The sequence below is a fragment of the Geotrypetes seraphini genome, chromosome 12 (genome assembly GCF_902459505.1).
Source record: "Geotrypetes seraphini chromosome 12, aGeoSer1.1, whole genome shotgun sequence".
NCBI lineage: Eukaryota > Metazoa > Chordata > Amphibia > Gymnophiona > Dermophiidae > Geotrypetes > Geotrypetes seraphini.
In genome coordinates this window covers 63,497,968-63,520,997 of record NC_047095.1, presented here as the reverse complement: position 1 = coordinate 63,520,997, position 23,030 = coordinate 63,497,968, and the positions used below count along the sequence as shown (strand labels likewise).

Here is a 23,030-nt window from a genome sequence, read left to right as displayed (position 1 = left end):
TTCCAAAAATTAATTTGGCCGCAGTGTTCTGAATAAGTTGCAGCCTCTTCAGATTAAATTTGGTTATTCTGATATACAGGGAATTTGCATTAAGTGTGATCTGTCCCTCTCTGTGCTAGTCATCTGGTTACGTATAACCAGATATTCAATACCAGTGCCTGGAAGAATTGTTGGTACATGGGCCGGAGAAGAGGAAGGGAGATGCAACAAAGAGGTTGGAAGGGATGAGAGGGAGAAATCCTGCATATGGTGGAGGGGAGGGAGACATGCATGGAGAAGAGAGAAGGAGAAATGTTGGACATAGGGTGGAGGGCAGGGAGAGATGGTGCATGGGGAGAGAAAGAAGTGAACTGGAGGGGAGGAAGAGAGAGATGCTGCATGGAGGGGAATAGAAAGGTTTGACACAGGGCACAAGGCAGAGAGAGAGAGAGAGAGAGAGAGACACACACAGATGGTAGACAGTGGGAAAGAGACACGAAACCAAAAAGAATCCAACTGGTCTGCAGTGAAGAGCAATCGGAACAAACTCAGAAAAATTGTAGACAAGAGTACAAGATGCAGGCTAAGTTTATAAAAACAAATTTATGTTGCAGTTATTACAAACCTGGGGACCAATTGGAGTCTTAGGCTCCTTTCCCGGTGCATCCCAGGATGCATTGGGAAGAGGGCTTAAGGCTCCGATTGGCCCAAGTGCCTAAGGCCCCTCCTTAGGTATCTGAGCCAGAGTTTAGGCCCCTCCCAGTGCATCCCAAGATGCACCGAGAGGTGACTTGGGTATTTGGGGTGGTAGGAGGGGTCAGAAGGGGGAGCCTTGGTTTTGGGGGACTGTGGGGTTCTTTGGGGGGTACAGGTTTTGGGTAGTCAAGAGTGTGGGGGGATCCAGGTGGCCAAGATAGGAGGAGGTAATGGGCATCCCTTCTGCTGATTTTTTTTTTAGTTCTGGAGGGGGACACTTTCATCGGGTGGGGGGGAGGCAGCAAGTCTGTGCCCATTTAAAAAACACAAACCTACTACTCTTCCTTCCTGCCCTGACCAGCTAAGCGGCAGGAGGTTGCTTTGGAGCTTTCCCTCCTCAGCTGTTCGGAGTTAATCCTGCCAGCTCTGCGCATGTGTGAAAGTCACTTTTCCAATGACTGATGGGGTGGGATTATGGCTGACCTCCACAAAACTAATTTGTAGGCAAAATCGGTTGAACGTCGATCGCCATTTTAAAATTGGAAAATTTGTCAGCCCCACAGTGACCCACCGGATTTGAGTGTATCCAGGCCTAAGTGAGGTAAAGGATTCACCCTGAGTTTGGCAGGGTAAGGTAGCAATGAGAGACAGTCTGATACTATTTGGCAATTCTCACTTTCTGTATCTTGGTCTCTCATGATTACAAGCCCCTTTCTAACAAAGCGAAATCTAACACTGACAGGTGAGTTATTGTGGAGTATTCAAAGTTCTGATTGATGGCGTCTTTATATAACATACAACAGTTAGCGTGAAACCATTTAGGTAAGAATAGGATCAGCTGCATTTTGTATACAGAAGAATAAATGGAGGTGAATAAAAATTTTGTAATCTTGTGACAGGGCTGCGGTGCTATAATTGGTAATTAAGTATATGCTGTCACATTCTTTGGGAAGATAGCGATTTCTTTTTCACTCACTTTACCATGGTGAGACAAAAAGCGCCATATAACACATTACGCTGAACTGTCAACCATAGAGAAACTGAAATTTAGAAGAGCCAGAAAAGTCACTTACAAAAGAGAAATCATCCGCATTTTGACAAAGTAACTTGGGGAAAATAGCCTGTCTCTGAAACCTCTCCTCCTCTTCAAAGATGTTCCCGTACATAAAACCGTTCATCATGGTGGAGTGTGCATGGATGTCGATATAAAATTCCAGGCTAGTTTTCTGTGCGGGAGAAGAAATAAGATAATATTATATTTTGTTGTTACTGTGCTTTTTTAGATCAAAAGACTGTCACAGCTGAAACAGAAAAGACCACTGTTTTTAATATAAATCCACAACAGAGTTTGCCTTGTTACTTAGTTCATATATTTAATACTAGTGTTTAAGCCCGTTACATTAACAGGTGCTAGAGTAGATGTCTGTCTGTCTGGGGGTTTTTTTTTTTTGTCTCTCTCTCCTTGGACGCTGTCTGTCATTCTTTCTGTCTGTGTCTCTTCCTGGCCCTCTGTCTGTCTGTCTTTCTTTCTGTCTGTCTGGCCCCCTGCCTGCCTGTATTTCTCTGTTGCGCCATGCCTGCCTGTCTCTCTATGGCCCCCTTCTGTTCCCCGCCCCCCAGAGCAAAGCATGATTGCTTTCTACCCCCAGCACACCCCTCCCCCAAAGCAGCCCCCTTTCCTCTCCCCCTGGCCCCCTGTTGTGCCATGCCTGCCCGTGTTGTGCAATCGCGTCAGAGAGAACGTGCTACCAAGGTGGAGAGCGGCCTGCGAGGTTCGCTACAGCCGGCCGGCGAACCTCAGCAGGCTGCTTTGAAGAGGAGCGGCAGCGGTGACAGCGGTTGATGAGTGAGGGCAGGAGGGGAGAGTTGCTGGCGTGTTCCCTGCCTCGGTGTTCGAAAATGGAATTCGGCATGGACCCAGACACCACGGTGGCAGGGAACACGCTGTCCTAAGTGCGGATGCGCGCTTAGGGTTTTATTATAGAGGATACCTTTATATGTATTTGCTAAGATCTAATTATATGCCAAAGTCTCAAAGCTCTGGGCAAGACGCATTCAAATAAAAAAAAAATATATATATATATAATAACACTTTAGCTTTTCTGTGGCTACCTTATAAAGACACTCAGACACATAGAAATAGAAATAGACGGCAGATAAGGGCCACGGCCCATCAAGTCTGCCCACTCCAGTGACCCTCCCATAGAAACATAGACACTTACTTGGACTCCCAGCCTAGGAAACCTGATATGAAATTGCCCTCTAAGAGATAATTGCTTATAAACCCTGTTTTACAAGCATCAAAAACATCTTGTTAAATTACTCCATGGGTAAAAGCATGTGCAGTTACAAGACAGCTCATGTAGGTGTGTTCAGCGGTGGAGGGTTAGGGTAGAATGTGGATGGAGTGGCTAAAGGTTGTTACCTTAGCGGGATTTAAAAAAGGTTTGGAAAAATGCCTAAAAGGGAAGTCCATAGGCCATTATTGAGATGACTCGGGAAAATCCAGAGTTTCCTTGGCCTAAATCCTCTTTAGGTGCCTACATGCAAAAAACGCCCAAAATCCGTCCACAATCTGACCCTAACCATGCTCACTTTCTAGTAGGTGCCTACCAAAAACGGTAGGTGTCCACTGAGTTAGGCACCTACCACTCAATGAATTTTAATTTAAGCTAATTATAAAGTATTAATCGCTTGTTATCAGCACCAATTAAGCTTTGTAAATAATTAATCTAATCACCTAAATTGGCTAGATGCACCAATCTAGGTGCCTAACTTTAGGTATCTTTTACGCATTACCTCGAAGGCGGTGCAAAAATCAAGAAGGAAATTCCTTTTAAAAAATAGTTCTTTCTCAAGCAAGTCTAGGAATACATGTACACTTTTTGGATGGCCCACGCCATGCCTAGAACATTCCCTCTTTGAATCTGTGGCAATTTCACTTGCAAAATGCAACATTCTGTATATGACAACCACATGTGTAAATACCGCCATTTGCATGCAAGGCTTCCTTCCGTATCTTTAATCAGCCAGTTACATTTTATATCAAGTCTACTAGCTCGGATAATGACTATATAGGCACCTATTTTGAGGCTATCTTTTACAGCTGCCCAAGTCCGGTCCTCAAGATCTACTGGCAGGCCAGGTTTTCAGGATATCCACAGTGTACATGCATGAGAGAAATTTGCATACAAAGAAGGCAGTGCAGGCAAATCTCTTTCATGCATATTCATTGTGGATATCCTAAAAACCTGGCCTGCCAGTAGATTTCAAGGACCGGACTTGGGCAGCCCTATTCTAAAGAAACATGCAAGTATGCGTGCTATGGAATTAGTTCTGTAAGATGCCGTCTAAAGTTAGATGTCAAGTACACATGTCAGTGCTGGTATTCTACATAGGAACATAAGAACTGCCATCTCCGGATCAGACCTTCAGTCCATCAAGTCCGGCGATCCGCACACATGGAGGCCTAGCCAGGTGTACATCTGGCGTAATTTTAGTCTCTATGCCTCTCGTAAGGAGATGTGCATCTAATTTGCTTTTAAATTCCGCAATAACCTCCTCTGGGAGAGCATTCCAGGTATCCACCACTCGTTGCGTGAAGCAGAACTTCCTGATATTTGTCCTGGACTTGTCCCCCTTAGCTTCAGTCCATGTCCTCTTGTCCGTGTCATAATCTCAGCTCTGGAATGTTGCTACTCTTTGGGGTTCTGGAATCTTGCTTTTTTTTTGAGATTCTGCCTGGAATTTTGATACTGTTTGGGGTTCTAGAATCTTTTGTTACTCTGGGATTCTGGAATGTTGCTACTCCATTGTAACATCACTGAAGAGGTTGGCTCTGAGGAACTGTGGAATGAGGCATTATAAGAACATAAGAACTGCCATCTCCGGATCAGATCTTTGGTCCATCAAGTCCAGCGATCCGCACATGCGGAGGCCCAGCCAGGTATACACTTGGCGTAATTTTAGTCACCCATATACCTCTATGCCTCTCGTAAGGAGATGTGCATCTAGTTTGCTTTAAAATCCTAGAACGGTGGGTTCCGCAATAACCTCCTCTGGGAGAGCATTCCAGGTGGCCACCACTCATTGGACACATGGGCAAAATAATAATCAGGCTCCATGATATTCACTACGCTCATATCTTGAACAGCCTGCTGGTGGGCATTCACATTGGCAGAGTCTGTTTGGAGCACGGACGGGGTAACTTATAGAATACCATAAGTTACCTGGGTATGTCCTGATTCTAAGTTAGGTGCAGATCCTGAACTTAGGTGCCGCTAGGCGGCCACATTTGGAATTGGAAAAACCATGATAGGCGCCATTTATATAATATGGCCCATATTTCCCCCAATATGTACTTAGGAGAATTTTCAGAGTGAAAGAATGTGCACATTTCCATTTTCAAAACTACCCTAGTGAAACTATGCGCACAAACATGTGGGGCCGAATTTGCAGACTGCGGGAGGCCGCCTGGTTACCTTCTGCGGTCGGCGGCAAGCCCACAACTTCAATGCTGTATTAGGCAACTGACACTGAGGTCCCAGTCTGTGTTCAGCTGCATTTAACATAGTTGGCCAAAGCCGATATTTATTAGCTGACTGTCTAAGTCACAGCAGCCATTTAGGAAGGTCTGTCTTGCTGCTCAACTTCGCTATCAGCCAATGAATATTGGCGTTGACCAGCTATGTTATATGCAACATAGCCGGTAACTGGGTGAGACACTCAGTGGGAGATAGTCAGATATCTCTCACTGAATATTGGCTATTTAGATGGCCAGAAGATGTTCCCAGATGGCTAAATAGCACTGAATAATGGGCAAGCACTGTTTGTTCACATTCAGACATTTTCAGGGTTAATTTATGTGCATAAAGGCATATTTTTTAAATTACTTATGTAAGCACTAACCTCTCCCCAAGCTCACCCATGGGAATGCTTCCACTTAATGCGAGTAAACTTACGTGTGTATAAATATCAGATGAACAATTTTAACAAGCTTTTTTTCTGCATATAAGCATTATCTAATATGCAGAAAAGCTTTAGAAGTGGATCCTCTCAGTAACTGTTGGAAAAATGTTTAATGCCCAGGCCAAGAATGAATCCAAATCTTATCAAGACGTGGCATAAAAGTTTGCAGCATGGAGAATTCTGTTGGGCAAAATTTAGCTTTGCCATCTTTCTCTCTAATTTTCTTGAGAAACGGTTCCCCGCTAGCAAATTTCGAGCAACCTTCGTGAATTAGAACAAAGGAATCTCATTTAATTTGACTGAGAATCTCAGCTGAATATTAGAGAAATGCAGGCCCGGAACATTTTAGGTTGTTCTAAACTGACTTTGGGGGGAACTTACAAGGTTCATCTTCTTTAATATAAAAACTCATCATTTTTTTTTTATTTGGATGTGGAATGCAAAAGATTTTAACAGATATCCAATAAAAGTCATCGTGCTGCTTAATTCTCCAAAGTGTCTCCTTTGTACTTATGAACAGCAAAAGAGTTTTTATAGCAACGCTGTAATTACCTGTGAGCTGAGCGACCCAGTGTACCCTGGCAAGATGCGCTAACAATTTTCCAGGCCTAGTACAACAAAAGCATCTCGTTTTTCTTCTTTGTCAAAATGGAAATCACTCAGTAGGAAAAAAAAAAATAACAGACTGTTCTTTGCGATGGACTTTTCTTGCTTTCTCCTTTGCCTGTTTTCCACATGAAAGAAATGCTAATAATAAGCAAATTGGTCTCAACTCCTAAGTTCACCCCAACCAAATGCACAGCCAACTTTCCACGCTTATCTGCTCCGTGCTACTGTGGGAATAGGTATCTTTTCGCTTCTTTTTCTGCTTTAGTGTTTCCCTTTTAAATTCCTTTTGGGCTCCTTTTACCAAGGTGCGCTAGCGTTTTAAGCGCTCGCAGGAAATTACCCCGCGCTACGCTTTTAGAACTGACGCCAGCGCAATGCTGGCGTTAAGGTCTAGCGCGTGCGGCATTGTGGCGTGCGCTATTACGCACGTTAAAGCCCTAACGCGGCTTAGTAAAAGGAACCCTTTGCGTCGTTCTACTCGTAATCTCTTGCTTTGTTTCCTTACCAACTTTCGATCCTTATTTCACTGACAGGTTTTTCTTTTTTTTAATCTTTCTCTCTTGCCTTCTTTTTCTTTTTTTTCTCTTTGAAGCTTCTTTCTTTCCTTTCTTAAGCTACTCCTCTTCTTCTTCTCTTCTCAGATTATCCTTTCCGCCTACCTTTGTTTTTCATTCATCTTCACCTTCTTTGTCAGGTTACACACACCTGGAGAGCATGTACCTTTTTAATTTAAATTTCAAACATTTCTAGTCTGTCTTTTTGACTATATGGCAAATAAAAATGGATTTCAACAGCAAATACAAATCACTCAAAAACACTCCATGAAAAATATCTCAAACCAACAAAATAATTGAAAAATCCATTGAGTCTATGAGGATATGTTGTACTGTTATTATTTATTCTGTATGTTGTTTTGTAAATTGCCTAGACCAGGGGTAGGGAACTCCGGTCCTCGAGAGCCGTAATCCAGTCGGGTTTTCAGGGTTTCCCCAATGAATATGCATTGAAAGCAGTGCATGCAAATAGATCTCATGCATATTCATTGGGGAAATCCTGAAAACCCAACTGGAATACGGCTCTCCAGGATCGGAGTTCCCTACCCCTGGCCCTAGACTTTAGGTGGTATATAATTTTTTTAAGTAAATAAATAAACAAACAATGTTAAACAATGGGCTCCTTTTACAAAGGCTCGCTAGGGCCTTACCGCGCGGAATAGCACACGCTAAAATGTCGCATGCGCTAGCCGCTACCGCCTCCTTTTGGCAGCAGTTGTTCGCCTACAATCAGGACACCGTTTATAGCAGGGGTCTCAAAGACCCTCCTTGAGGGCTGCAATCCAGTGGGGTTTTCAGGATTTCCCCAATGAATATGCATGAGATCTATGTGCATGCACTGCTTTCAATGCATATTCATTAGGGAAATCCTGAAAACCCGACTGGAATACGGCTCTCGAGGACCGGAGTTCCCTACTCCTGCTCTAGGGTATACATCAGGGGTAGGGAACTCCAGTCCTCGAGAGCCGTATTCCAGTCAGATTTTCAGGATTTCCCCAATGAATATGCATGAGATCTATGTGCATGCACTGCTTTCAATGCATACTCATTGGGGAAATCCTGAAAACCCAACTGGATTGCGGCCCTCAAGGAGGGACTTTGAGATCCCTGGTTTATAGTATTTGGCCCTTGATGGCTAGAAATTGAGGATTTATTATCCTTGGTTTTTCCTTTGAGTTTCTTGTTCTTTACAAATGTCTTCTTCTCCCAAAAATGAAGGTTTGATGGAACTGACGCAATAACGTAAAATGTTATGCTTTTGAATTTTCCTTTGATTTCCATATTCTGCATGTTTATGGATATATTTTTGGAAATTCTAATTCAAAAAATAAAAAGATATTGCCCCTCCTTGGTTCCACTGGCCTTAAACCCAGGTTCTCCTGCCCTGGCAGCATCACTTTCTAAATAATTCTGCTACGCTGAACAAAATTTCAACTTTTCTTTCTTACTCATGCTCTTCTTGAAATGCAATATATATCATTCGGTGAAAAAAATGTGAAGACAGATGCAATGTTGGAGAGACAGGCTAGATGCTAAAGATAGGAATCAACTGATACAGACATAATATTAAATACGGCAAAGCTAAAAAGGGTGACATCTCTATGGGAGAGCATTTTGCAAGTCTAGAACACTGAATCAATGACTTTATGATCAGAATACTAAAAGTTTGTTTAGGGCACAAACGTGAGACTAATAGTAAATATATTACAAATACGTTTTGTCAAATACAGTTATAAGCAGGGATTCATCCAGACCAAAAATACAAAGATATAGCTGACATATTGAAAATCAAAAAGATGAAAAGGAGAAAAATAAACCTCAATTGAGGGCAGTTGGGACTACACAAGTACCCAATCATTGGGTACTTGTGTAGTCCCAACTGCCTTCAATTGAGGTTTATTTTTCTCCTTTTCATCTTTTTGATTTTCAGTATGTCAGCTATATCTTTGTATTTTTGGTCTGGATGAATCCCTGCTTATAACTGTATTTGACAAAACGTATTTGTAATATATTTACTATCAGAATACTAAAAGGACATTTGAAGTTAAACTAATGACACATTTTGACATTCACAATACAGGACTTATGAAAGATTTGGTTTATCACATGGCTCAGTATGAATCCACAGGACAATCAACTTTCTTTTTCCAGGCCCCACAGCTCTGGAATGACCTCCCCCTCAATATCCATGGGGAACAATCATTCACAAAATTTAAGGCATCCTTAAAAATATTATTTTCACAAGATGTTTGGCGTTATGCCAGTGTGCCCAAGTGGATCAATTTTTCACTCTGTCAAAAAATGACACTCGTTGAAGTTACAGGGAAATACTTTCAAAACCAATAGGAGGAAAAAATTTTCACTCAGAGAATAGTTCAGCTCTGGAACGCGTAGCTGGTTTTAAGAAAGCTTTGGATAAAATTCCTGGAGGAAAAGTCCATTAAGACATGGGGAAGCCACTGCTTGCCCTGGATTGGTAGCATGGAATGTTGCTACTCTGGGGATTCTGGAATCTTGCTACTCTTTGGGTTTTGGCCATGAACCAGTGACCTGGATTGGCCACCATGAGAACGGGCTATTGGGCTTGATGGACCATTGGTCTGACCCAGTAAGCCTATTCTGATGTTCTTATGGATAGTTTGTCTGCCTGTACTTGCACTTAGCTAATTTGTTATTCTTTGTAAGTATATCTGTGATATCTTTCCTATCATTTTATGGATTTTCTTTCAAATTTTATGTATTGTGGTTTTATTGGAGACCACAATAACCTGCTTGCCAGACTTTGCAGAATATCAAATCATTAACTGTAAACTGTAAACTATAAAATTATACTGCTTTGTAACACATCACCTATCCATCACTCCCTGTTTCTTACCCTCTATCCTTATCTTTCCCCTGAGAATGTCATTGGAACGCTTTTATGTTTCTCTTGTATTTTCTGAAATTTGTCATCTTTTGCCCATTTCCATTCGGAAGAAGATAAAAGCAGCTTGTCTGAGGAACAGAGCGCCAAAATGGCACACGTTAGCGGTAAACTAACACATCTAAGAGGCATAAAGTAACCTATGGAACTTTATAAGTCTAAGGGCTCATTTTACTAAAGTGCGCTAGCGGTTGTAACACGCGCTACAATGCCGCTCATGCCTCCATAGAGCTTGCGTCAGTATTTTTCATTTTGCGCATGGTTTGCGCTAATCTTCAGCGAGCGCTAAAAACATTAGCGCACCTTAGTAAAAGAAGCCCTAAGTGGGAAGCAGAAACCCAAGGTACAGCTATACGATGGGAGGGATGTTATTGAAGGAGAGTACCCAAGAAAGGGACTTGGGGGTAATGGTGGACATGACAATGAAGCCGACGGCACAGTGCGCAGCGGCCGCTAAGAGAGTGAATAGAATGCTAGATATAATCAAGAAGGGTATTACAACCAGGATGAAAGAAGTCATCCTGCCGTTGTATCGGGCGATGGTGTGTCCGCATCTGGAGTACTGCGTCCAATATTGGCTCGCTGTACCTTAAGAAGGATATGGCGGGGAGTCACGAGCGGTGTGCCACAGGGATCGGTGCTGGGGCCGTTACTCTTCAACATATTTATCAATGACCTGGAAAAGGAGGCAAAGTGCGAGGTTATAAAATTTGCAGACGATACCAAACTGTGCGGCAGAATTAGGTCCAGGGAGGAGTGTGAGGACCTGCAAAGGGACCTGGGCAAGCTGGAAGACTGGGCAAACAAATGGCAAATGCGCTTTAACGTGGACAAATGCAAGGTCATGCATATAGGGAAAAAGAACCCGTTGTTCAACTACAAATTGGGGGGGGCATTGTTGGGAGAAAGCAATCTTGAGAGAGACTTGGGTGTGCTGGTGGATGCATCACTGAAGCCATCTGCACAGTGCACAGCGGCCTCAAAAAAAGCCAACAGGATGCTGGGCATCATAAAGAGGGGCATAACTACAAGGACGCGGGAAGTCATCATGCCACTGTATCGAGCGATGGTGCGTCCGCATCTGGAATACTGCGTTCAATATTGGTCGCCGTACCTCAAGAAAGACATGGAGGTACTTGAGAGAGTCCAAAGGAGAGCAACGAAACTGGTAAGAGGGCTGGAACACTACCCATATGCTGAGAGGTTGGATAGGCTGGGGCTCTTCTCTCTGGAAAAAAGGAGGCTCAGGGGTGATATGATAGAGACCTTCAAAATCATGAGGGGCATAGAGAGGGTGGATAGGGACAGATTCTTCAGGCTGAAGGGGACAACAGGTACGAGGGGGCATTCGGAGAAACTGAAGGGAGATAGGTTCAAAACGAATGCAAGGAAGTTTTTTTTCACCCAGAGGGTCGTGGACACTTGGAATGCGCTACCGGAGGAAGTGATCAGGCAGAGTACGGTACAGGGATTCAAACAGAGACTGGATGGATTCCTGAGGGATAAAGGGATCGTGGGATACTGAGAAAGCTAACCAGAAAATAAATGTAGAAACCCAACCAGGTCGTGCAGGTGCAAGACCGGAGGGCTAGGACTTTGATAGGAAGATAGGACTCAATTAGGAAACCAAGGTGGCAAGGGGGCCCCTTCTGGTGATTTAGACAGGTCGTGAACTGTTTGGGCCGCCGCGGGAGCGGACTGCTGGGCAGGATGGACCTATGGTCTGACCCGGCGGAGGCACTGCTTATGTTCTTATGTTCTTATGAAAGAAGTCATCCTGCCGTTGTATCGGGCGATGGTGTGTCCGCATCTGGAGTACTGCGTCCAATATTGGCTCGCTGTACCTTAAGAAGGATATGGCGTTACTCGAGAGGGTTCAGAGGAGAGTCTTTTCAAAAAACACGTCCTTACTTAATATTCCCCTCCCCAATCGCACATGCACTCTCCCCAGCAAATAACACACTAGTCATCCCCTTGAACCTCATTTACCAAAAATATCCATACTCCTAAATAAGCACCTCCCTTAGGTATCCATTTAACCTTCTTCTAAATAAGCACCTCCCTTAGGTATCCACTTAACTGATTCCTTCAAAGTTAGGTACCTTTCTTCAGTTGCCTATATTGTTTTCCCCACTGAACCTTGTAACTACTTGAACCCTGTCAAGTTATTCTATCGATAAATCCAGATATCTTATACTTGTATTTCTATACCACAACATATAATTTACTTAAATCGTTGTAATGTAATTCTCTCGGTAATGTCCTGATCTCTTTTAATTGTAATCCGCTTAGAACCGCAAGGCACAGGTGGAATAGAAATCACAAATGTAATGTAATGTAATGATAAAAGGGATGGAAAATCTTTCATATGCTGAGAGATTGGAGAAACTGGGTCTATTTTCCCTGGAGAAGAGGAGACTTAGAGGGGACATGATAGAGACATACAAGATCATGAAGAGCATAGAGAAAGTGGAGAGGGACAGAAAGAGAGAGAGAGAAAGGGAGACAGAGAGAAATATAGAGAGAGATAGAAAGAAAGAGAGAGAGAAAGGGAGAGAGACAGAAACAGAGAGAGAGAGCGATAGAAAGAAAGGGAGAGAGACAGAAATAGAAAGAGAGAGATAGAGAAAGATTGGAGAAGCTGGGTCTCTTTTCCCTGGAGAAGAGGAGACTTAGAGGGGATATGATAGAGACATACAAGACCATGAAGAGCATAGAGAAAGTGGAGAGGGACAGAAAGAGAGAGAGAAAGGGAGACTGAGAGAAATAGAGAGAGAGAGAGAGAGCGCAATAGAAAGAAAGGGAGAGAGAAAGAGAGAGAGATAGATAGAGAAAGATTGGAGAAACTGGGGCTCTTTTCCCTGGAGAAGAGAAGACTTAGAGGGGATATGATAGAGACTTACAAGATCATGAAGGGCATAGAGAGAGTAGAGAGGGACAGATTCTTCAAACTTTCAAAAAATAAAAGAACAAGAGGGCATTCGGAAAAGTTGAAAGGGGACAGATTCAAAACGAATGCTAGGAAGTTCTTCTTTACCCAACGTGTGGTGGACACCTGGAATGCGCTTCCAGAGAGCGTAATAGGGCAGAGTACGGTACTGGGGTTCAAGAAAGGATTGGACAATTTCCTGCTGGAAAAGGGGATAAAGGGGTATAGATAGAGGATTACTGCACAGGTCCTGACCTGTTGGGCCGCCGCGTGAGCGGACTGCTGGGCACAATGGACCTCAGGTCTGACCCAGCAGAGGCATTGCTTATGTTCTTATGAGTCCTATAGTTATCAATATGAGCAACTGTTAAGACGTTTTATCCCTAACTCAGTCTTCATTTTATGCAATGAGACCTAGTTGCTAACTGAGGTTAAGACTAAAATACCACATCTTAATGGTAACTTCCCCCCCTTAATCAAAGAAAAAAGAAATGCCTCCAGAAACAAGTCACTGCTATATATAATAAAAGTGGGCCCAGTCTAGGATATTCAAGCATCATAGGATATTGTGACATCACAGATGAATTTGGCTCGTAGGCATTGGTGGAATGAGACTTTCTGACATCACAATAGCAGCTCTGGTTACCACAGGCTGAAACTCTTCTTCCTACAGGGAGAACTTATCAAAGTGGGATAATATTAAGATGTATTATTTTACCATTAACTTGTGCTATTGTGGCACAGGCCCCATTCCATACAGTGAGACCTAGTTACTAATAAAAGGTAGCCCTCCTGACACATTATAATCACAAAACAGAAAATAAAATTATTTTTTTTTAACCTTTTGTTGTCTGGTCATTTTTCAAATCATGTTGGTCCCAGGCTCTGCAACAATCTTCTTCTGATAACTTGCTTGCCAGGGTCTCTTGCCCAGATCCACCATCTCTCCTTTTCTCAATTACCCTGTCATCTAGCATCTCTCCCTCCTTCCCCACCAGCTCTCCCTTTCTCTTTCTAACTACCCTCCTATCCAGTATTTCTATCCCCCCCACCATTTTTTGTGTCCAACTTCTCTTCCTTTCTGTTCCTTCCCTCCCTAAATCCCATTGTCCACCATCTCTCTCCCTCCCCTGTTTTTAGATCCTTATTTCTTCTATCCTTCCCCCATCTCCCCTCTCCATGATCTCCCCCGTCCATCTCCCCCCTCTACCAAGTTCATTTCTCCCATCTATCTTCTCCCCATCTCTCCTCCAGTCTACCAACTCCCCATCTCCCCTCTCCCTCCCTCCCTCCCTCCAATTATTAAAGATTTTAGTCAGAAAACAAAAAGGCTTTACACTATCTCTCTAAGGCACATAAATGTCAGACCCATCGGAGTAGCTGGGACAAGGACATTTCCTCGTTAGGGTTAGCCAGTGTGCCACTCTCCTGCCATCACCCCACTGGAACTTCCCAATCCTCCCAACCTGTGATATCCCCTCTCCAGATCCCCCTACATCAGTAGACCTACCCAAACCTGTAGACCCCCTGGCACTCCTAAGCCCCCCCTCACCACAACCCCGCACCTTTCCCAAAGAGAATCCAGCAGGAGGGATACATCTGGGAAGAAGTCTGCTGGTGGCATTAGCGATCCACTCCTGTCACCACTCCTTGCGTCTTCTCGCCACTGCGGCCTGCCCTCAGTGAAAACGTCCTGTTTCCGCTTGGGCGGATGAATGGAGAGAAGACGCCTGGAGTAGCGGCAGGGTAGTGAATTGCATTCGCTACTACAGCTTTTGCCTGGCCAGGGAGGAGAGGAGAAGAGAAATAGTTGTGGCCAGGAAGAAGAGAGCCTTGCTGCCGCCGATCTGCACCAGAGACCCATTCGGGATTTCCCTCTACCACTGGAGTACTTGCTTCGATGTAACTTCCAGTTTTGCAAACCCGGAAGTTACACCAGAAGCAAAGACTCTGGTGGCAGAAGGAAGCCCGAACGGGTCTCTAACAAGGGGGCCGACAAATCGGTAAGTCCGACTTTCTTAAAAACAAACAAACCGATTCGAATCGATTCACCCAAAGTGAATCGGAGAATCGATTTGAATCACGAATCGGGTAGCACTAGTTACTACTGTTAAGATGGGTTATTTTACCACGTCTCATTTTATACAATGAGACCTAGGGCTCCTTTTACGAAGCCGCATTAGACTGCTCAAGAGGAGGCGGTAGCGTTAAACCGCTAACGCGGCTTTGTAAAAGGCGCCCCTAGTTACCAATAAAATAACACATCTTAATGTTAGCACATTGATAACTGCCCCCTAAACATACAAAAATCTTAGTTGAGGTTTAATAGATGAAGCATCAGAAAAGCTGCTGACTGCATGACCACTGACAATCAAAAATTTTTAATTCAATGCCGGAAGCTGTTCATATTATTTCATGGTCGGCCCATGAATGTTTTACCGTCACAAGAAACGTAAAATGCACAGATTAGTTCTAAAATGAGTTTGTTGCTCGCAGGCACTAGAAAATTTGTTTAGATAATCAGGACTATGAAATCCAGAATATACAAAGCTAGAAATTACCAAATCAAGACAGGCCCTGCCTATGCCTAATGAGCTGGTCAGTCTACCTCAACTAAACATTATTCAGAAGCTTAACTCCTCCAGAAATAACCAGATGGTACTTTTCACTTTCTTCATAATTATATGTTGATTTTTTTTTCTCTCTCTCTCTGAAATAAGCAGTTTAAAAAAAAAAAAAAAAAAGGAAATACAAAGTTACTGTGTGGAATGTATTATCCATATCAGCAAAACCAAAAAAGGTTTTCTCGTCCATTTCAGTATTTTCCCCCATAAAATAAGACATTCTAGTTAGTCAAACGTGAAAAGTCAAAATTTACATTTAAATAGAGGCATTTAAGCATTTTCTTTTCCTTTTAACACAGAGGACCCCAAAACCCTTCATTTTTTTCCAAATGAAAATATTACTGTAAAAGCACAGAAAACAGAGACGCTATAATTCACGGCTTCCCAACTCCCTTCCTCGTGGCTCCCAAAGAACTCTGGTCTACAGAGTAACCAAACTTACACAAAAATAAACCCCCCAATTTCATTCAGCAACAGATATATGAATATAGAGTTGTTTGCACCTCTGAGAGACAAGAACTTAAGAAAATCCTTATTGGGTCTAGCCCAGTATCCAGTTTCCATAGTGGCCAATCCAGGTCACAAGTACCTGGCAGAAACCCAAAGAGTAGGAAGATACAGGGCTCCTTTTACGAAGCTGCGTTAGCAGTTTAACGCTTGTAATAGCGCGCACTAATTCGCTGGCCTAGCTAGCCACTACCGCCTCTTAATGAGCAGGCGGTAGCTTTTTGGCTAGCGGGGGTTAGCGCACGCTAAAAATGTGCAGGCGATAAAGCCGCTAACACGGCTTCGTAAAAGGAGCCCATAGGCATGTACTCAAGTCCTAGAAGTCTGGCACTCAAGTCACACTGTCCTACTGAAATAATATGCCAATACCAAACTATTCCCACATATATGGGGTGAATGGTTTTTCGTTGGCCCTATTCACATTTGAGACATGCATAAACTGGGACTTAAAGGTTTATTTTGCATAAACATCTAACTCTCCATTTTACCAAGCTGGGTTATGCGCGTCTCAAACCCAAGCGCATGCAAAAAACGGCAAGGGGCATGGTCCTGATTGGATAAATGGCACCTAACTGCTAGGAGCCCTTGGGCAGAATTGTCAATCATCTGCTAGGCGCCGTTCATTGAATCACGACTAGCGGCGCCTACGCGCTTTATGTTAGGTGCCATCGACCCGTGCTCGAGTCCAAGCGACTTCATGATGATCATCAAGTTTTCGGGGCAGGATACAGAAGTAGATTTGCCGGGCCTTTCTTCTGCGCAGTATGAATTTAATGCTGTCACCGTTGCCGCATCAGCCGCAATCCTCCACCTCCAACGCTTCCCGCTTGCTGTTGCCCCGATAGGTGGTACATCGTTAGACTGACATCTCCACTAAAACCCGTCTGCCTTGGGAGGCCCTGCTGGGATTGAAACTACCAACGGCATAGCTTTCAGCTTCTGAGATGTGTGCAAGCCCCAGTGGTATGACAACCCCATGTACCAGTAAACATTGAAAGCTTAGGCACACTGCCATTTAGGCCAGGGTTTTCTTGGCTTGAGTCTGCCTACTAGCATCTAAATTTAAAGAAGTTAAGTTCGATGTTTGAATTGAACACTATGTACCCAACAGGTTGAAATGAATCCAGTAATTGGATTACTTTAGCTGAATAACCTACCTGCGTAGGGTTTTGTGAGGATGGCTGGAAGTGAAATCCCTGGTTAGCTGATTAGTAGTGGGGTAAATTACATCATACGGGTTTCCCTACATTAGCGCTGCTAACAGCGCCACGTCTATTTTAACAGCTTTGAGGTTTTAAGATGTCTGATATTGAAACAACTGTTTTTGGGTAAGAGAGGGGGGATTTCAAAAGAAAATTAAGACAAAGAGAACAATTTTAGATTTATACTCTCCAATCAATTGAACCCTGTTGGCTAAATAATGCCATTGAATAGCAAGCATTCTATTGAAAGATCCTCCACCTGGAGCCAATCACGTACTTTGGATGACGTGTTATGCACGTCGGTGGGGGTGGTTAAATCTGCTTGCCTCTCCTGAGCCAGTGCTGTGGTGATGGAATAAATGCTCTTTATTATTTTGTTGTGTTTGGTCCTTTTCTCCTGAGGCAGCGTAATGATGTGAAACAAGGCTCTTGTCGAGGAAGGGTTTAGTATTTCTTGCCACTGGCCAGGAGTGCTGATGGAAGCTGCTGAAAGAATAAGTTGGACTGCGGTGTTAAACAAGAGGAGGTGATTATATGCTGACGCGAGTGCTAGTGGTGCTCCCGCATGAATAGACCAGTGGGGGAGAGCACTGAAAATTTCAAGTACAGCCCTGTTGAGGAAGTACAAGCGGATTGTGGACTTTGAACTGGGAATTACATCGATGATAAAACAATTAGTGGAATAACTCCTCTGAATGGACATCCCAACTTTGTGCAGCTAAGTACTTGGCTCTTTTGTGTGGTTTTTTGTGTATTTGTGGTATGTGGATGTGATTTTGTACTTGTGTGTGTTTTTTGTATTGCCACGATTTTGAACACTGTTGTGTATTGGAGCTCTGTGTTATGTAATACTCTACAAATGGATGCAGCACAGTTTTTTCTCCTGGGTTGTTTTTTTTCCCGTGACTGCTACCGGCTATAAGAGGAACCAATGGTTGAAGCATGTCAGCTTGTTAGCTGAGAATTGTGGGGCTTTGGCATGGGATGCCTAGCCTGTGGCTCTGAGGCTCGTTTTCAAGAATATCTGGGATTGATGTCACGGGCTCTAGACAACACAGTGTTTAGAAAGTTTGTCAGAGTATGTAAATTACTTATAGTATTTGGGTTGACAAACAACACCTTGAAAGTTTTGTTGCAAGTTGATAAAAAGGGGGCCATAAGAACATACAGTAGAAACATGACGACAGATAAAGGCCAAATGGTCCATCCATTCTGCCCATCCGCAGCATCTACTATCTCCTCCTCTCCCTATTGGCTAAGTCTTTTAACATTTGCATCTTCTCTTCCTATAGGCTAAGGCTCTTTACACCTGCATTGTGAGGTCAGAGAACTTTATGGTTATAGAAACATAGAAACATGATGGCAGATAAAGGCCAAAGAGCCCATCCAGTCTGACCATCTACAGCATCCACTATCTCCTCCTCTCCCTATTGGCTAAGGCTCTTAAAATTTGCATCTCCTCTTCCTATAGGCTAAGGCTCTTTACACCTGCATTGTGAGGTCATAGAGCTTTATGGTTAGAGAAACATAGGAACATGACGGCAGATAAAGGCCAAATGGCCCATCCAGTCTGCCCATCTGCAGCATCTATTATCTCCTCTGCCTGTCTCAAGTGTTGCTGCTCCAGTAAAGAGGCAGAATAAGTCCTCTCTGAATAACACTACCTTGTTATCAAAAGTTTCCCACTTTAAGGACAATATGTATGGTATAGATGTTTATAGAGAGAAGAAGAAGGGATAGTGAATGGCATGGAGAGCAGACTGGATAGGCCATAGGGTCTTTATCTGACTTTGTTTTTATGTAAACAGGCACCTCACTTTGGGACACTATACAGAAAAAAAACGAGTTTCAATTTTATAGGTTAGTGGATCAATAGCCAAAGCCATTTATCTGGATAAAAGCTGTTAGACAAATGGCTTAGCTGGCACTGACTGTGGATATTCAGTGACTAAGAGCAGAAAAGAGATATGAACATTTTTTACCGTAAAGAACTCCTCGAAAAATTTCATTTGTTTCATTATTGGCCAATCCTTGAAGAAAATGGGAATTCTTGAGACAGGGCTATACCCTCCAGGAACAGGTATTGCCACAAGGTCCAGGCAAGAAAGTAACTGCTGGGGCTAGGGTACCAGACTCATGGTCCCGCCCCATTCCACCCTAACCCGCCCCATTCCGCCTCTAGACCTGCCCCCCCCCCAAAGCCTCATTGTTGTTTTCCAACCTCTGGGCCGCATCTGACATCATCCGCGCATGCTCAGGGGCCCTCCAGACGCGGGGGTCAGAGCTTTCCACAACCCGGACAAACTACCAGGTTTTGGAAAGTCCATCCAGGCATCCAGACAGTCCTCTAAAGAGAGGACATGTCCAGGTTTTCCCAGGTATCTGGTAACCTAGCTAGGACTAGCTGTGACATTTGTTATGGGTTCCGCTAGTGCTATGTGCTACTCCTGTCTACTGTACACAGAGCCAGAGGAAGGCTTAGGCAAACTAGGCAAGTGCCTTGGGCCCAAAAGTATAGGGGTGGGGCTGTTCAGAAGGGCTCAGGACTCAGGAGGCTAGGATTACCAACTGCCTGGATTTTTTCAGGATTCTAAAAAGTTGTACGCTGCCTGTCTCAAAGCCAGAAGGTTGGCTAAATGTGTGGATATTTTTCAGAGTTTAGCCCAATATAGCTCTCCAGGCACTCCCCTTCCACTGCAGAGGCTGTGGTAGGGCTCCAGCCATAGAAATGCCACTCTAGTCACACGCTACTCTAGGCGCTGAGCTATGGGGGCTGCGGGCATTGCAAATTTCTGCAAATTTCTCTTTGGAGAGAATCAGTGCAACTAGTAGGGTTACCAGATGTCTGGGAAAACCCAGACATGCCCTCTTTTTGGAGGACTGTCCGGGTACCCGGGCGGGTTGCCAGAGTTTGTCCTCATAAAAAAGAGTTCATGTGGCCCCGCCCTACTCTACAGAAAAAAACAAAAAAAAACTCTATGAAGTGACGTTCCTAAATGGACTTTATTTGAAAGTATCAAAGTTCCAAAGGTCCACTGAAATCATCCACATAAAATAATTCCATCCACATAAAAGTAAATCATCCACATAAGAGCCTTAAAGGACCTAGTCCGCTAGGGATACAGGACCCAACACGGTCCACGTTTCGACAAAAAATCTTCTTCAGGGGTCCCTGGGGGTCCTATAAAGGTGAGAACGTGGGAAACAATTGTGTGGTGAGCCGGAAGTGAGACACTACTCTACCCCTGGCCCCGCCTTCTTCTGCCCACAGCCCTGCTCCATTCCGCCCTCAACCCCGGCCCCACACAAACCCCGTTTCTTCAGGGCCACATCTGGAGGGCATCTATGCATGCGTGGATAGGACACCACGATGACACGCAGATGCCTTCTAGAAGTAACCCCAAGCTCAGTGGTTTTTGAAACCCAGGCAATATTCCTGGTTTTGAAAACCTGTCCGGATGCATGGATAGTCCTCTATAATGAGGACATGTCTGGGTAAATCCAGGCATCTGCTAACCCTACCTAGGGCCCAATATAATGTTAATCCGGCCTTGTCTGTACATACTTCCTGTCTTTGCATATCCTCTTCCTTTTTCTAGGTTTCCCTTTCTTTTATTATTCACAGTAAAATGCTGCTGCCTAAATCTGTTCCCAGGGACACCTGTAGTCTATTATTTATACTCAAAGCACGTTGAACTAAAGTTTCTCCATCGCTTTGGTGTTTTAATACCCTTTCTGTCACTGTTTTAAGCTATCAGCCCTATCCATTCAATGCCACTACCTAGACTGTGTGGCATTTTGTCCTTCTTTTTCATAAACAGAGACTGAGTTTAGAAAACACATTTTCAATTTGTCACCTTTCAGTAAAGGTGGAAACAAAGCGGCAAGGCAAAGGTAAAGGGCGCCTGCGCTTGTCTATTTGAAAGGTTGAGAAAACGGAGTATTCTGCCTTTCAGAAAACCCATTCCGTCTCTTCTCTGCTCCATTTGGGAAGGCTCTGTAGACACCACGGTTGATTTTTATCGTCATGATTGAAGTGTTAGACCGTAACCGAGTCCTTTGCATCGGCCTCAAAATCTGCAATGCAGGATTTTGCATAACATCTCATTTTCTCTGCACACCATTACTGTTATTAAGCTGCCGGCAATAAACAGAAAATACAGCTTGGCTCGTGATTGACTTCTGGTTATTGTGTGAATAAGCACCGGAAAAGAGTGACAAGGAAAGATTGAGACCCAGGATACAAAGCTGTAGGGATTTTTTCGGCAGAGCACTCGTGCTCGATCTTCATTCAAGAGCTATTCAGAAAGGTCATGAAATAACAGACTGCACTGCTTTACTCAAAGGGCAGATTCTGCAACAGAAATAACTCCTTAGGACAAGACTCTGTGCTGGCTGGAAACTTTTTTATTCACTGAATGCAAACACCACTTGCACTATAACGGTGAAGTCCTTTTAGATATCGGGCCCTAAGGCGACAATTCGACAAAGTGGCAGCTCAGTCGAAGACTCCGGTGTCGTGGGCTTACGTAGTGCCAATTCTATAATGGCATCTTGGTGCCTTGATTCCATTGTATGATACTGGTGTAAGCTGATATTCATGTGGTCACCCAATTAAGCCACGTTAATGGCAGATGTAAGTTGGCATGCCTAGATGCACCAAGAGATATACGTATACAAGTAGTCCCTGAGTTACAGACGATCAACTTAAGTACGACTCGTACTTAAGAACGAGGCTGCGGCTTCATTTGATTTTACTGAGCAGTATTTCCAGTGGCAGAGATTCCTACACTTCTCCTGCAGCAGATTCAGGAATGATGCCTGGCCACATTAAGAGCAGTGTGTGGTTGTGCCTGCTGTACCTTAGAAGGAACACTGGTAGGAACAGTCAGCCCTTTTGTCAGCTGGGAGCAGAGGGAAGCAGCAAGAATCTTAAAATCTTCAAGTTCTGAGTTACATACAAATCCGACTTAAGAACAGCTTTAAAAACGTAACTCGTTTTTAACCCGGGGACTGACTGTATAGGAATAATCAAGCCATTGTGACATCACTGCTAAGCTTGGCTCTTACGTATTGGTGGAATGAGGCATTATGACATCACAATATGAGCTGTGGAATGTTGCTACTCCTTGGCATTTTGCCAGGCACTTGTGACCTGGGTTAGCCACCATTGGAAACAGAATACTGGGCTTGAGGGAACACTGGTAGGGACAGTTGGCCCTTTTGTCAGCTGAGAGCAGAGGGAAGCAGCAAGAATCTTAAAATCTACAAGTTCTGAGTTACATACAAATCCGACTTAAGAACAGCTTTAAAAACGTAACTCGTTCTTAACCCGGGGACTGAATGTATAGAAATAATCAAGCCATTGTGACATCACTGCTGAGGTTGGTTCTTAGGTATTGGTGGAATAAGGCATTATGACATCACAATATGAGCTCTGGAATGTTGCTACTCCTTGGCATCTTATCAGGCACTTGTGACCTGGGTTGGCCACCGTTGGGAAACAGGTTACTGGACTTGAGGGAACACTGGTAGGGACTGTTGACCTTTTTGTCAGCTCAGAGCAGAGGGAAGCAGCAAGAATCTTAAAATCTACTAGTCCTGAGTTACATACAGATCTGACTTAAGAACAGCTTTAAAAACTTAACTCGTTCTTAACCCGGGGACTGCCTGCACATGATCATGGTGTCCTTTATTCCACCAGCACCTTGCAGTCCTAGGCAGATTCCAAAGAGGTGATCTGGACATATCCAGTAAAATTACAAGGTAGATTATTAGATGAAACATTAGGATCTGGGGATAAGAACATAAGAATTGCCGCTGCTGGGTGAGACCAGTGGTCCATCGTGCCCAGCAGTCCGCTCACGCGGCAGCCCTCTGGCAAAGACCAGCGCCCTAACTGCGTACATTCCGGTTAAGCAAGAACTTGTCTAACTTTGTCTTGAATCCCTGGAGGGTGTTTTCCCCTATAACTGCCTCTGGAAGAGCGTTCCAGTTTTCTACCACTGTCTGGGTGAAGAAGAACTTCCTTACGTTTGT

At 43.9% G+C, this 23,030-nt stretch overlaps 1 protein-coding gene across 1 annotated transcript in view; it reads right to left on the bottom strand.

Annotated features, from left to right (window-relative positions):
- The window catches only part of LOC117346120 (cytosolic carboxypeptidase 6-like), a 654,038-nt gene that overhangs the window by 216,383 nt on the left and 414,625 nt on the right, over positions 1 to 23,030 (bottom strand). Inside the window, exon 5 of the mRNA XM_033915525.1 lies at positions 1,749 to 1,901. Coding sequence (XP_033771416.1) covers positions 1,749 to 1,901 — 153 coding nt within the window. The remainder of the gene's footprint in view (positions 1 to 1,748; positions 1,902 to 23,030) is intronic.